The sequence below is a fragment of the Theobroma cacao genome, chromosome 2 (genome assembly GCF_053813885.1).
Source record: "Theobroma cacao isolate CCN51 chromosome 2, ASM5381388v1, whole genome shotgun sequence".
Classification (NCBI taxonomy): domain Eukaryota; kingdom Viridiplantae; phylum Streptophyta; class Magnoliopsida; order Malvales; family Malvaceae; genus Theobroma; species Theobroma cacao.
In genome coordinates, this window is record NC_142640.1 from 49,847,261 (window position 1) to 49,861,113 (window position 13,853).

Below are 13,853 nucleotides of genomic sequence, written 5' to 3' on the forward strand. Positions count from 1 at the left end.
GGAGGGCTAGGTTAATTACTAGTGTGTTGACAGGGCCTGTTGTGTCAAGCTCTCAATTTCTGCCTTGAAAAGAAAGGTGTCTAGACCTGCACAACCCCAAGCTTACACACATCACATTATGAGACTTTCTTGTCAATATAGAGAGGGACAGCCTAGAACCCTCTTGCGCATCGGAGAAGGAAAGAGAGAGAGAGAAGAGAGGGAGCTTACACACGTGCGAGTGAGGTTGGATTTGTTGAAAAGAATAGGAGATGGAAACAATAACAAATTTAATAATAGGAACTAGTTAAATTAAGGGGGTCAGGGTCAGTCAGGGTGGTTAACTACTTCAAGCACTCTTTTTTAGTCCCTTTCTTCGTAGGAGTCAAGTAAACAAAAAGGGGGAACCCAGCCGTGTAGGTTTCCCTTACACACCCTAGCTGTTTTTGCTGTTTCAAGTTTAATCTTTCCCAGCCACAGCATAACTTCACTTTTTCCCAGTCGTTCACTGTTTGTCAAACTTGCTTCTCATTTTGGTTTCTGTTTCCCCACCCTTTTTTTTTCTCATAGTATTATTTTAATTATCTGCGCATGAAGATGACTTTGTAACAGTTGTATAACAGTATTTGTCAGGGAGGAAATGAAGGCATGGTTAACAAGTGTGTTATATATGCACCAGACGACATGAATAGACTCAGCTGTCACTCTTCCACTCCTTCTTCTTCCTCTTCTTCTCCTGGTTCCTCAATGGGGATGGTTTACCCAGACATGGGTTCTCTTTCTCTTGGTCCCAACTATGGTATCGTAGGCTCAAGTGTTTCTTCCTCACAGGATAGCTATGCCTGCAAGGGCTCAGAGATGGAAAATGAAAGAGCTTCTTCTTGGGGTTTTCATTTCATGGGGAACTGCAAAGCAAGGAGCTTTGAGGAAAACCACAGCTCTGATGTTGTGGAGGGTAAGGACTCTGATTGTAGTGATGGGTTCGGAGATAATAATAGGTCCATAAATCTGAATGCCAACTTAAATGAAGAGAACTCCAATGAGAATGGGGTAAGTGGCAAGGAAACAGACAGCGGGCAGTCAAAGCTTTGTGCTAGGGGCCACTGGAGGCCTGCAGAAGATACTAAGCTCAAGGAACTTGTAGCTCTTTATGGCCCTCAGAACTGGAACCTTATAGCCGAGAAGTTGGAAGGAAGATCAGGTAAGATAGTGGCCAAAAAGTGTGGCAAAAGCAGTATTATTTTATTATTCATTTCAGTATAACTTTTCCCAACTTTCCATTTTGTTGTTCCATCTCTTTTCGTGGCATCTTATGTAGTATTAGAATCACGGCGCTAAGCTAAGGTTCGCTCCTTGTATGATTCTTGTCTCTTTGGGTTTTGAAGGTAAGAGCTGCCGGCTAAGATGGTTTAACCAGTTGGACCCTAGGATCAATAGAAGAGCTTTCACTGAAGAAGAAGAAGAGAGGCTAATGCAAGCTCATAGACTTTACGGTAACAAGTGGGCAATGATAGCGAGGCTGTTCCCTGGAAGAACTGATAATGCAGTGAAGAACCATTGGCATGTCATCATGGCTAGGAAGTATAGAGAACAATCAAGTGCTTATAGGAGGCGGAAGCTGAGTCAATCTGTTTATAGAAGGATGGAAGAAACTCCAACCTTTGTCTGCAGAGATGCAGCCACGAAAGCAGAACCTCCCCCATACTGTCTCAATATCCCCAATAGAAGACTTGGCATTATCTCCCAATATCAGTTTGGAACCTTCAACGGTGCTGATGGTGGGGTTGATGTTGGTGTCTCAAATGTTTCACCCCACATGACCAGTGGGAGAGAAGCAATCTCAAGCAGCGAGGTCCCTCACAGTGGGTTATGTGCACAACAGGCACCTTTTGATTTCTTCCCTGGTAGCTATCTTCCTACTTTGCTTCCAAGCTTCTTTTATGTTTATGCAGTTTTTTTTTTTTTTGTTTGTGTTTGGGTTTCTGTGCTGCTTCTCATTGGTTTCCTTTTTGGAAACCTACCTCGAATTTCTTCCTACTCTTTTGTGATTCGCTCTCCTTACAGCTGAACAATTTTGATGATTTTTGTGTTCATTTATTCTTTTGCTGTATAGACATTGACTGATGTAACCATTTTCCTTTACCTTTTTGCTGCTTTAAATCCAATCCAATCCACTCCTACCATGTTCATTTATGTTTTCACTGTCACATTTTTTGCCTTGTTAATTTAGTTTGTTGCTACTTCTTCGTGACTAACGCATTAGATAAACACAGGTGTTAATAGCAATGACATGGTGGGCATGTTCAGCCAGACCAGATCTTGGGGTGCCAGGCCAATTGATGAACCCCAGATCTGTGGTTTCTATCCCCACCACCAGCAGCAGCAGCAGCAGCCTTCTTCATACATGATGGCAATGCAACAGTCAGACTTCCTCAGCTCCCAAAGCCTCACAGATTGCACAGCATCAACACCCCAAGTTTCAGCCAGTGAACCTTCATCATCAGTGGCAGGGAGCAGAGCAGCAGCCAGCAGCCACAGCCACAGCCACAGCCACTATGAGATCGTTCAACCACCATTCATTGACTTTCTTGGGGTAGGAGCCACATGAAGTTTAGCTAAAACCCCCCCACACCCCCGCCTAAAAAATAAAGGGCCTGGAAAAGTTTTCCACCTTAATGTGGAAGTGCTCCAAGATAACTGAGAGGCCATTAGAGGTAAAGAGAGGATTTGTTTTTTCAGATCGGTGACAGTAGATTCATCTCTGCATTAGTCTGTCCCAAGTCATATCCCCCAGCATCTTTTTCCTGTTATCACCCACCCTTTCTCTCCCGAGACCTTGTCCAAAAGTTTAAACAAAATAAATTTTATATTATTCTCCCAAATAACCATGCCGCCTTTTCCTGTTATTTCCCCCTTTTTGTTTCTTTTAAAAAATATGAATAATAATCACCATGGCATATGAACCAGAGCCATTGGCCTAGTACCTGAAATGGACATCCCCCCATCCTGATTTGATATAATATTGGTAAATATCTATGTGAACAAAACTTCTAAAGGCAATAAGTTAAAAGATTTCTGGGTGGAATTATGGAAGTGAAAAGCAATGAGGATAAGACACAGAAATCAGAGAGATTGAAAACCCCCCAGATGAGGACACATTAATCAAACAAAAGGAATTCATCCGACCAACAAGTCATTTTTGTTTGCTTCACATATGGTTTCCTCAATTCATGGGTAAAATCATAAAAATATTGAGAGAAATAGTAATTAGACGGAGCATCATATGGGGGGCATGAACATGATGATGGTGAAAGGAAAACATTAAAGACAAAACAAGAAACTGAAACTTTGAACTAAAGACATCCTTTTCTCATGGGCCTGCAAAATTCAGGCACAAATTATGCAAACAGAAACAACCTCTCTCCATTTGCACTCATGATGGAAAAACTGTTGAACAGCATTTCCTCCCATCATCAGCAGAATCTTTCTCAGGATTCATGCCATTCACATGGGAATGTATACCATAAGCTGTTTGTTTTTCTACTGCCTAAAAAGTTCCCAAACATTATGTATTGTATTTTTACATTAATATTTGATTTAATAATAAATATACGTATCTTTTGCATCAAAATTATAGAAAAATGATTCTTCTCAATGAGTTAATCATTTTATTATTGGTCCACTTGTATAACTTATACTAAAGCTCATCCTAAAGTAATATTCAATAATTAATATATGATCTTCATACTTAAAAAAGTTGAATTCTCCAATTCCCAAATAAAAATAATGTAGAAGCTCACCCCTAGAGTATTTTTCAGTGCCTGTTAGCCCAATGAATTTTCAAAAGAAGAAACACAGAAAGGAAACTGTTGGCTCTAACAGCATGGATCCAGCTGTGTTTCTGCTTGGCCCAACATCCATTTCATTTTTTTTCCTTCTTTTGTTATTCCTTGGTAAAATATTGGGCCTTTATTTGGACTACAAGAATTATATTTTAACTATAATGGCTTTTTCATGGCACTTTTTTTTTTCTTTCTATTTGGAAAAAAGAAATTTGAACTCTACTTTTCAAGTAAAGAGTCATGTACCAATAAGAGGCGGAACCTCCCTAAGAAACGGGCCATTTCAAAATTTTTTTTCTATATTATATAAAAATTTTAAGCTTTTTTATAAATTCTCTTAATGGCTCCCGTAAAATAATTTTTTATTTAATAATTAATACAAACAAAAAATAAAAAAAATTTCATATGCTTGACTCAATTTTAAAGTTTTTTTTTTTATTTTTATTTTTATTCTATTTACTAATATATTCTAAATCTTTATTGATTTTCTTCCACAAATTTCTACGGATCATCAACCATATTCTTTTTCTTTCTTTCTTATTATGTCATATGTGGGTTTTATTTTCTACTTATTATAATTTTTTTCGTATTATGTGAATTTTATTTTTTATGATTTTAATATTTAAAAATTAATAAATTATTATGTAATTTTTAAATATAAATTATAGTGTTGCACTATTATTTTAAATTTTATCAATGTATCATTTTTTATTCAGAATAACCAATGAGTTCTGACATGTATGTTGTAAACTTTAGGTAACAAAAATATACATACAAATTGATAGAATTAAATGATTTTATTTCTTTTAATACAAATTGGCAAAATTAGAGCAATTAAAGGTATGTTAAGTAGTCATTGGGAGGTCAATATAAGTCATATATACAGCGAAGCTAACATAATTGTAGATTTTATGTCTAATTTTGGGTTTGACTAAAACTCTGATAGTATTTTGTATGACTAGCTACCAATAAACGCTTTCTCTCTACTTCTAAATGATATGATGAAAGTTTGTATTCCACGTTTGATTAATCAATAAATTCCCTTTTAAATAAAATATATATACATATATATCTGTCGATTTATCGATTGGTTTAGGGGGAGGGAGTCTCCTCGACAACCGAGCCGATTGGCCGATGAGGTTAATCGACACCACCATCGATTGCAACAGCAACCGTCGGTTGAAATAACCAATGGTTGCGGTCGATTGGCTGGTTGCAACCGACCGTTGGCCTCTCCTACTCATGATGGAGAAATAAGCAATCTTGAAAGGTTTATAAGTTCGGACGTTGAACTTCTTGTTAAGTCAACCTTTTAAAAGAATAATAACAGTTACCATCTCCAATAAGAACATCGTAAAACTACTAGAAAATTTCCGGAAAAATAAAGGAAAGTCACACATTAAGAAAATTAAAAATTACATGAATTTTCATAGAAAACAAGTCTCCATAAACTTCACAAACTCGTTAAAATCGATTCTTCCATCTTCATCTTCATCAGCAACCCTTATCATCCTTCTACACTCCTCCAACAGCAGCAAGCTTTCCTTCACGCCTAAGCAACGTAGCACTCTCTGCAGCTCTGTTGCATCAATGAACCCGTCTTTGTTCTCATCGAAAACGTCGAAAGCTTCCTTAAACTCCTCCAAGCAAGGCGCTTCCTGATCGAACGTCTCAGCAAGCTCATCTGCTCCCAAATCATCCCCCTCGTAACTCATTCCTAGCCTGTCCATCACCACCTTTATCTCTCCTACGCTTAGCTTTTCACAGAACCTGTCACCCCGAATGGGACTGATTTCCATGTTCAAACCTCGGGGTGTTTTCCAAATTTTCAGCTTGGAAAAGAAGGGTGGAAGCAGCCAGGTTTGGAAGTGGAGAAGGAGCTTTGACAGAACGTTATGAATTTTCATGTCGCAATGCTGGAATCGGACTGAAAGTGAAAAAAAAAAAAAAACTTTGGTTAGCATCTCATCCATCAAGGATCAACAATCAGGTTCATGTTGGTGAATGCTATATATGCACTAAAAATTGTTTCCAGGATCTTCACGACAAAGTACTAATCAGTAATACCAGGCAGCTTCCAAGTAGTTCTCTCAACAAAACGAAAAATATTGGATTCCTTGATTGACCATGCACGCTTTTCAGTCATTAATTACGCCGCACCTTCTCCAATGGAAATTTCCAACTTTCTTGAATGCTACAGGAAATTTCTTGCAAAGGGCAGGTGGAAAGAAAAGACAGATATTGTATCAGGAAAGCTTAGGAACTGTGGTTTCTTTTATGGAAGTTTCCATGTCAACTTCCCGGAAGGGTTAAAGGTTCAAAGCTCTAATTTCTGATAAATTTCGAGATAAATGAGATGAGATTGATGGGACGTGAGATTTATTTTATTCAAATTTTAATTCGAAAAATCTTTATTTATAAAAAAACCCAACCCTACATGCTACTCACTATTGTAATAATTACTTAATTAATCACATGATGAGGGTAAAGGAACAAAAAAACAGATATTGTTAAACTCTATTTATATTAAATTACAATTAACTCGGGAATCATCATATATATTAAGACTTTAAAATATAAAAATGTACCTAATTTTTTAATCTACGATTTGATAACGGAAGGAAGCGGATTAACTAAATTCGATGTTCTCCTTCTTGATCTATAATTTTTTAATGAGTTAGATTTTTAATATTTTTTATAAAAGACTAGACTAATTGATCATATATATATATAGTGTATTCCCAGTTCCTCTCGTCATAAGATTGGGTTTTCTATATTATGCATTGTATTCTTAATTTCACTCGTCATAGGATTAAGAGGTTTTTATATATATAATGTATTCCTAATCCCATCTATCATAGGATTTAAAGTTTCTTATAAAAGTTCATATATGATATTGGAGCATAATCGACTTTAGATCATAGTATAAGCTATAATATTATCTCTTTGTTAAGAACAAATTGTTAACTTAATTTGCCTTTGATAAAAAATAAACCAAATAATGTAAGTCCACAATTTAATTATTTAAAAATCTTTATCAAACATGAATCAGATAAAAGAAAAAAAGAGGTGTTGATTTTTCATTGGTCGGTAGTTAATTTTCATTTATAAGGTTTCTGAGAAGTTCAGCAACATTATTAACATGATTTAGGCCCAAAGGTCAAGTGTAGCTAACAAAGATTTAGCAATAAATAAATAGATTGAAAGTAGCCAACAACCTTTTCTAACTCTTAAGTAACTTTCAGGGTATTTTCCCTTCCATTTAATATTAAACCTAGTAAATGACACGAGTTCTTTCAGTTCTGTCCTTTAGGTCTTGGTCTTGCCCTTCTTTTGGGGTGTAAAGTAAATTGTCTGTTCAATTTCCACCCCAAAAAGAAACCTGGTTTCTTTCTATGCTTGACTCGTCGACCTCTTTCTTAATTATCCTTTGATTTTTTACAATACATTTGTACTATGTTTGGTATTGGTAGGAAGCAAGGGAAGAAAACAAGGTGAGGAAGGAAAAAATGGAAACGGAGATGAAGAAAAATTGTTTTCTTTCTATCCCGGACTCTAAAATTTTTTCGTAAATCGAAATTTACTTTTTAAAATGAATTTCTTTTAAGTTGAGTTTAGGATTTTATTTAAAAAATTCAATTAAATAATTAATTACACTTATATAAAAAAAATTGACGACGATTCTATTTCATGTCCAATGATCAAGTTTTCGAACACGTATGTTGCGAGAATTGTGTTAATATTTATATCAATATATAAAGTCACCAAATAAGTTCATATCACAAATTTAAGACACTTACAATATTATAATATACCCTAAATCAACATAGAAATTGCTATACTTAACAACTAATTAAGTGAAGTCAGACCCCTCTCATGTTAAAGAGTTTGTGAAGCAATTTGCAATAAACAAAGGAATAAGAGTAGTTTGACATAGACTCGGTACCAATGGAATTAAAGAATGAAAGAAAAAAAAAAAAGAGGTCAATATCTCCAAAGCATGGTGGGATTAAGTGTTTTCCCCACCGACTTTCCCTTAATCTTTTTAAAGGAAAATTATTACTAAATAAACAAAAATGCTACTCAATTAGTGTCATCAAACAATAATTAAATAATTTGATGAAAGGTTAATGATGGTACCTAATTATAATTATCTTTGCTTATAGGGTTTCCTCCTATGATATAAACTATTGCTAGGGTTCCAATCATGCAAGGTTTACTACACTTAATGTGATAGTCATTAAATGCTTTTAAAATTTGTCACGTAATAAATAACAACTGTTTAGATCTATACATTCTACTTGACTCGAGATGAGTTTAGATATAAATTTTGAAATTCAAATTTGGTTTATTTATAAATAATATATTTTTAGTTACTTTTTTAATATATTGATATGAAATAATACTAATAAAATAATAACTAAAATAAACGGGCCGGGTCGGGTTCGGGTTTGACATTCAGAAGGGAAGACTTGATGGACCTGACCTAATTAACCCACGAACTCCTCTACCTATGCATGTATATATTTACATATGCTAAAGTAGGAGTAATATAAAATTATCATCCCACTAGATAGAAACCAAAATAAATAAATAAATAAATGCATAAAGCTATATATATATCCTTATGGCGGATTGATATTCATCTTGGATGTTGGTTGTGCTCTCAGTTGCCTCTCCCCTAGCTGACCCGGCCATGTCCTGTATAGAAAGAACAGGAAATCTGTTAGAAACAACGTAGGATGGCCTCACGTGGAGTAGGTCCCTTGACAGCTTTATGTGGTTTTCTCTTGATGGTAATGAAATATCTGATATGTTTCAGCTTTTGGCTGATAGATTTGGAAGCAAACAACGGATTTCCATCTGATTTTTTTCGGATACCATACTTCGTCCATATATTCGATCACAAGCTAAAACCCTAAACAAGAGAAAAGGTCACCATCCATCACTTTGATGCTAATGAGCATTGGATAATCATGGTTGGTTAGTGGAGTTATTTCTCATACAAAAAATGTAGTAACAGTTAAAAAAAGGAAGAAAACAAAAGCATGGGGGTTGGAGAAAAGGGAAAGGAGAAGGGAAGAAATTTATTCTCATCTTTTCTGCTTTATGGAAACTGGTTGGCTGGATTCTTTGGGGTTTGAAAGGGAAAGGTGCTTGTCCTTTACATAACATAAATAATTCGTGGTTATCTGCTCAACCTGATGAGGGCCTACATGACCTTTTTCTGTCATTTGAATCTGCCACTTTCCAATCCGATTAGGAATATCAGTATATGAACCTTTTTAAGAAGGGAATTTCACGTTATGCTGATGTTATCGAGGTGATTTTACCTTATAACCAAGGAGAAAAACTGTTTTACAGTCTTGAGCTGTTCTGCCGAACGGGCCCTGATGCTCGCAGCTAGGCACCCATTATATATATATATATATATCTTCTAGCAACAAGAGCAGTAGAGGGCCTTCTAGAAGGACAAGTAAGATATTTATTGCAGCAGCAAAAAGATAGATGAGTACATGGTCGGAAAACTGAATATTGCTGGTAAAGTACAACTGTACAAGAGTGAAAAGTGATGAAAATTAGTTACAGATTATGATTAATTTACAACTTCATTTCAGGACATCTCTGAAAGTTGCACCATCCAAGTATCTCTCAGAGCTTTCAAGCTATATATATCATAGTCCCTCATGAAATTTTCTACATGGAAACCTGCCTGACCATTTGTGGTAAAGCTACATTGTCACAGCAGATATAAAAGGTAGCTAAATGAGCTAGTCAGGGATATCTTAGGTAGAAGTAGATAACTTGAATGTTAACCCTTCTTTTTTTTTTGTTATAATTAACTTGTCATACTCTTCCACTACATTGGATTGCTTCACCGAGGTTGGCTAGCAAGATAACCTTATATATGGTTGAAGGTGGAAAAAAATCTGTCAACTGCAAAGTGGCTGCATGATGTGCGCTCACTGGATCCATTGCTGACATAGCATATAGAGTATGCTACTGGCATCATCTCTCTTTCATGTATTCTCATGGAACTTGAGTGACCGAGACAAGGCTGCAGGGTTGGCTCGCAACACTGAGAATGTTTCTAGTCTGTAATTTTTTTCATCCCTGCTTTTTGATTGAAAGCCATCAAATAGACCTCCTGGATTGATAGAATTGGTCTTCTTGCCTTTAATCACAATTGTTGCCAGCATAGAGCTTTTTGCAGTCTCACCAGGATCATCTATCTTCAAAGTTTTTGAAATCAAAGCTCTTCCTTCCGACTTATCACCCTCTCCTGAGGGCTTTTCTTTCTCCAAGTTGGCTGGACTGAGAAAGTTCTCATCCCTGGAATGTTTCCCCAGAGTTGGAGAAGTTGGGCTAGAGCTTGGAGCGCATTGGTTAACAGAAGAAGGTGATGGGGAGGCAACTGGAACATCCCAAGGGCTTGGTACACTACAACCGCTATATGTCAGTGGTGCCCGATGGACGGATACTGGAAAACTTGGAGGGCAGAGAGCCGGTGGTGGTGGAAGCATTGCAGGGATTGAGTCCCATGAATAAGGCCAAGAAGGCCTTGAGAAACAGGGTGCTGTAGAAGTAAACCAGTGACGATTCTTAACCTCTGCTTGATTTAAACTAGCGTTGCCTTCCTTCTCTAAGGAATAAGAAGCAGTAATCAAAGATTCACCCGAGTGATTATCCTCAACAAGATACCTTTGCTCAGTTTTGCGAAACCCATTCTGAACATTAATCTGTGTTTTTCCTGAAAGATTGAATACTGAAGCTACAGGTACAGAAGAATCTGAGCCAAATGTGAGGACATGGCCATTATTGTTTTCACAAGAGGGGTTTCGGTACATTCCATTTGCAGCACTTGCTTTAGCTGCTCGGATAGCTTCGGAAATCATGATCTGATGGTAATGCAGAGCAGAAGAGCTCTTGGTTTTGCGGCGGCCCGCACCAACAGGCACGTTCCTCATGGTTCCTCCAGCAGTCCAGTACCTCTGACAGTTTTTGCAGAAATGACGGGGTTGGTTCACATTGTAATTGTTATAATAGCAAAACTTGGTTTCCTTGCTATTACATCGGGGACATGGAAGTATCTTATCAGGCTTCTTCAAAGTCTTTTCCTGCGAGGAAGTTGTCTCACTTGTTCCTTCGTTCTTAGAGCTTTTAAGCGATGAAGTGTTTCTTTCAGCTAAAGGACTCCTATCATTGCCCGACAATGCAGTAGGATCTTTTAAATCATCTCTGATCTGATCTGATGTGCTGTCTTTCTGTTTATCCTTGGGGAGTTCTTTCTCTGTAGATTCCTAAAATTCAGAATTTTAATGAGAAATTATTGAAATAAATGAGACAACCCGCTTGTCTACTGTCATGAAGTAAAGAGCATAGAGGCTAGGAGTAAATTGGAAACTCAAATTCAAGCATAAATCTCTATTGTACTAGCTTGGCAGCTTCCTTCAAATTAACAAGAACGATGAAATCAGGAAGAAAAGGGATAAAAAAAAATTTGAAAAACCCCCAGAAAAAAGACCAGTGGTTCAGCCTGGCTGTTTAAGGGTTAACTTGCGATCTGCAGGTGCTCCAGGTTTACCCTCAACAAAAGGAAAACCCAAGAAGGAGAAACCCTGATCTGTTTCTGAGAGACTCTGGCAGGGAGGCTTTCGACTCAGTTATTCCTCCGACAAGAGAATCCATCAGAAAGCTTTAAAAAGTCATAGATAGCAAATCATTGAAACTGAGCCCTTGAGTTAAGAGATATCTCCAGCTCAAAACAGAGCAAGCTCATTCAAGGCGGTCGGAAAAGATAAAAGAAGGAAGAATAATAATAGTATAACTAGATTTCAGCTAGGCAACGTACTTGAAGTTCAATAAACATAAATTGTGTTTGCTCAGTTGTGTCCAAGCAATCAACCTTAACCTAAAATGATTGTTTGAAACTGAAAGAAAGTATTCATAACATTTCTCACAGAGTACTCAAAACAACCAGGTCAAGCAAATAGAGAAACGAAGCACGATCCTAATTCCAGTAGCTGCACTTAGTTTGAATGTTTGATCAAACCCAAAACCAATGGTTCTTTGACTCGAAATTGAAAAGCCAAAAAAGATGCAAAAGGGTGAGAGAGTTTGATTCAACCCATCAACAGTTTTGACTTTTCTAGAAAATGTGTTGTTCTTGGAATTCCCAAAAGCCTAAGCCATTAACAATTGCAAGAAAACCAAAAAACCACAACAGAGTCGACGACTTTCTCAAGACCTGAAAGTTCAAAAATTTCCAGGTTGTGAAAAACAGTTTGTAGTTTGTACTTTAAGAACTCAAACTGAGTCAGCATGTATACCTGGTCCTCCCTGATAACCTGAGCCTGAACCCCATCATTAGAATTCACTCCACCTAAAGGACTGGATGAAGAAACAAGATTTCCATCGCCGCGGTCCTCCCTAGTAGCTCCTCTAAAGGGTATCTCCTGATCAGCCAAAGCCTCGTCCTGGTTCAATGTTGACAATGGAATCGTCTTGCCAAACAGCTTTATAGCAGAAGAGTCGTTGAGTTTAGACATATTCTAAACACGGCAGCTTGTCTACTTTAACCAATGATTCTCTCCCTAGCTTGTTTGCCTCAGTGACAGTCTCTCAGGATTCTGTTGCTGGTTTTAATCGAGGGGAGAAGGAGGCCATGGGTGTTGGGGTGGGTTTAAACAAAGATGGCGAATGCCACATAAGCAAGAGGCAAACCATCGAGAGCCACAAATTTTCTGGTCTTCAAGATCTTTCATGCTGTTATATTCCTCCACATTGCTAAAAAGATAGTGCTTGGTCTGCCCCCCCCCACCCTCTTTTTTCGCCATGTCGGATGCCCTCACCTTGCTCCTTTTCTTCTTCCGAGTACTTGACCATCTCTTCTCAAATACTCGCTTTCTTTTTCCTTTCTTCCATCAAATCATTGCCTTGACTTGATGAACTTATCTTAGCTTAAAATCTTCTTGACTAACCCAACAAACTAAAAGCTTCCCTCCTTTCTTTCTTGATTTCACTCATAAATGTGGAAATTTACACATCATCCATCTATACAAAACAATGGAATGGATCGATTCTAACTTCATTATATTCTCGAAATTTGTCACCTGGTGAACCAGAAAACGTGACATGTCTTGAAATTTTTACTTAATATTTACAATTTCCCAAAGCAAAATTTTTCATGCATTTAAACTTTGGTTAATGTTTAATCGACATAAAATATTAAAAAGATATTAGAAGATGAAATTGCTAAAAGAGTATTATGTAAATATATTTCAATTTGTCTTTAACTTTTAATTGGTACTGACTTTAACAAACTTTGGTCGTATTTTTTTTTTGCTAACTAGTTATTACTATTTAACAAAATTGGAAAAACAAATAAATAAATTGTAAAACTAACAACTAATTAGTAAATAAATGGAGCTTTAAATACATGCAAAGTTCTTTAATAGTTCTAACTCTATAATTCATTGTTTAACATAGTATTTAAATAAGCATAATGAGACGACTCATAAATTACTTTTTTCATTTTTTTTTTAAGTCTCTCTCTGACTTTCACCAAGATTAAAACAAAAACTGTTATTTTGATATATTTTATATAATATTTTTTAAATATAAAAAATAAATTTATCATGTAAAAAATAAGAGTATTAGATGTTTAAAAAAGAAAAAAATGACGTCATTTTGTGATATTTAAAAAAAAAAGTTACCTATTTTAATTATTTTCCTTTCTTTTTCATTCCAAAATCAAAGAATTTGTCCCTTATCGAACATAAAACTATTTTTAAACAGTAAATTTTGGTAATAAATAATTCTATTAGTTGCAAATACAACTTGTTTTTGGGCGAGTTGCCGATTTTTTGCTTTTGTTTTCCAAAAAGAAAAAAACTACCACTATATATTAGACAACCTGTCAACGCCAACATGCAGCAAAACCACGTGGCAAGTGACCCACCTGGCTGGTCATGTACAGCTCAGCATCTATTCTCACGTAGGTCCCACCTGCGAAAAGTGAAAACCACGAGA

At 36.3% G+C, this 13,853-nt stretch overlaps 3 protein-coding genes across 3 annotated transcripts; 1 reads left to right on the forward strand and 2 right to left on the reverse strand.

The window, feature by feature from the left end:
* Nucleotides 1–379: 379 nt before the first annotated feature.
* On the forward strand, nt 380–2,947 carry LOC18610382 (uncharacterized). The gene is made up of 3 exons (XM_018114726.2): nt 380–1,180; nt 1,365–1,883; nt 2,253–2,947. Exons 1-3 carry the CDS (start codon nt 628–630, stop codon nt 2,585–2,587), a joined length of 1,407 nt encoding a protein of 468 aa, XP_017970215.1. The 5' UTR covers nt 380–627; the 3' UTR covers nt 2,588–2,947.
* A 2,250-nt stretch (nt 2,948–5,197) lies between these two features.
* LOC18610383 (putative calcium-binding protein CML45) lies at nt 5,198–6,130 on the reverse strand. The gene is made up of 2 exons (XM_007046004.3): nt 5,889–6,130; nt 5,198–5,748 (listed from the first exon to the last, which is right to left on the reverse strand). The coding sequence occupies exons 1-2, from the start codon at nt 5,965–5,967 to the stop codon at nt 5,249–5,251; spliced, it is 579 nt and encodes a 192-aa protein (XP_007046066.3). The 5' UTR covers nt 5,968–6,130; the 3' UTR covers nt 5,198–5,248.
* Nucleotides 6,131–9,283: 3,153 nt separating this feature from the next.
* Nucleotides 9,284–12,644, reverse strand: LOC18610384 (cyclic dof factor 1-like). The gene is made up of 2 exons (XM_088803941.1): nt 12,152–12,644; nt 9,284–11,122 (listed from the first exon to the last, which is right to left on the reverse strand). Exons 1-2 carry the CDS (start codon nt 12,368–12,370, stop codon nt 9,842–9,844), a joined length of 1,500 nt encoding a protein of 499 aa, XP_088660067.1. The 5' UTR covers nt 12,371–12,644; the 3' UTR covers nt 9,284–9,841.
* Nucleotides 12,645–13,853: the final 1,209 nt, after the last annotated feature.

Excerpts from the sequence above, each read along its gene's own strand:
- LOC18610382 (XM_018114726.2), top strand. The coding sequence starts at position 628 with ATGGTTAACAAGTGTGTTATATATGCACCAGACGACATGAATAGACTC. Across the intron at positions 1,181-1,364 it reads GAAGTTGGAAGGAAGATCAG|GTAAGAGCTGCCGGCTAAGA; the intron begins GTAAGATAGTGG and ends TGGGTTTTGAAG. Across the intron at positions 1,884-2,252 it reads ACCTTTTGATTTCTTCCCTG|GTGTTAATAGCAATGACATG; the intron begins GTAGCTATCTTC and ends AGATAAACACAG.
- LOC18610383 (XM_007046004.3), bottom strand. The coding sequence starts at position 5,967 with ATGACTGAAAAGCGTGCATGGTCAATCAAGGAATCCAATATTTTTCGT. Across the intron at positions 5,749-5,888 it reads AACTACTTGGAAGCTGCCTG|TCCGATTCCAGCATTGCGAC; the intron begins GTATTACTGATT and ends TTTCACTTTCAG.
- LOC18610384 (XM_088803941.1), bottom strand. The coding sequence starts at position 12,370 with ATGTCTAAACTCAACGACTCTTCTGCTATAAAGCTGTTTGGCAAGACG. Across the intron at positions 11,123-12,151 it reads AGGTTATCAGGGAGGACCAG|GAATCTACAGAGAAAGAACT; the intron begins GTATACATGCTG and ends TCTGAATTTTAG.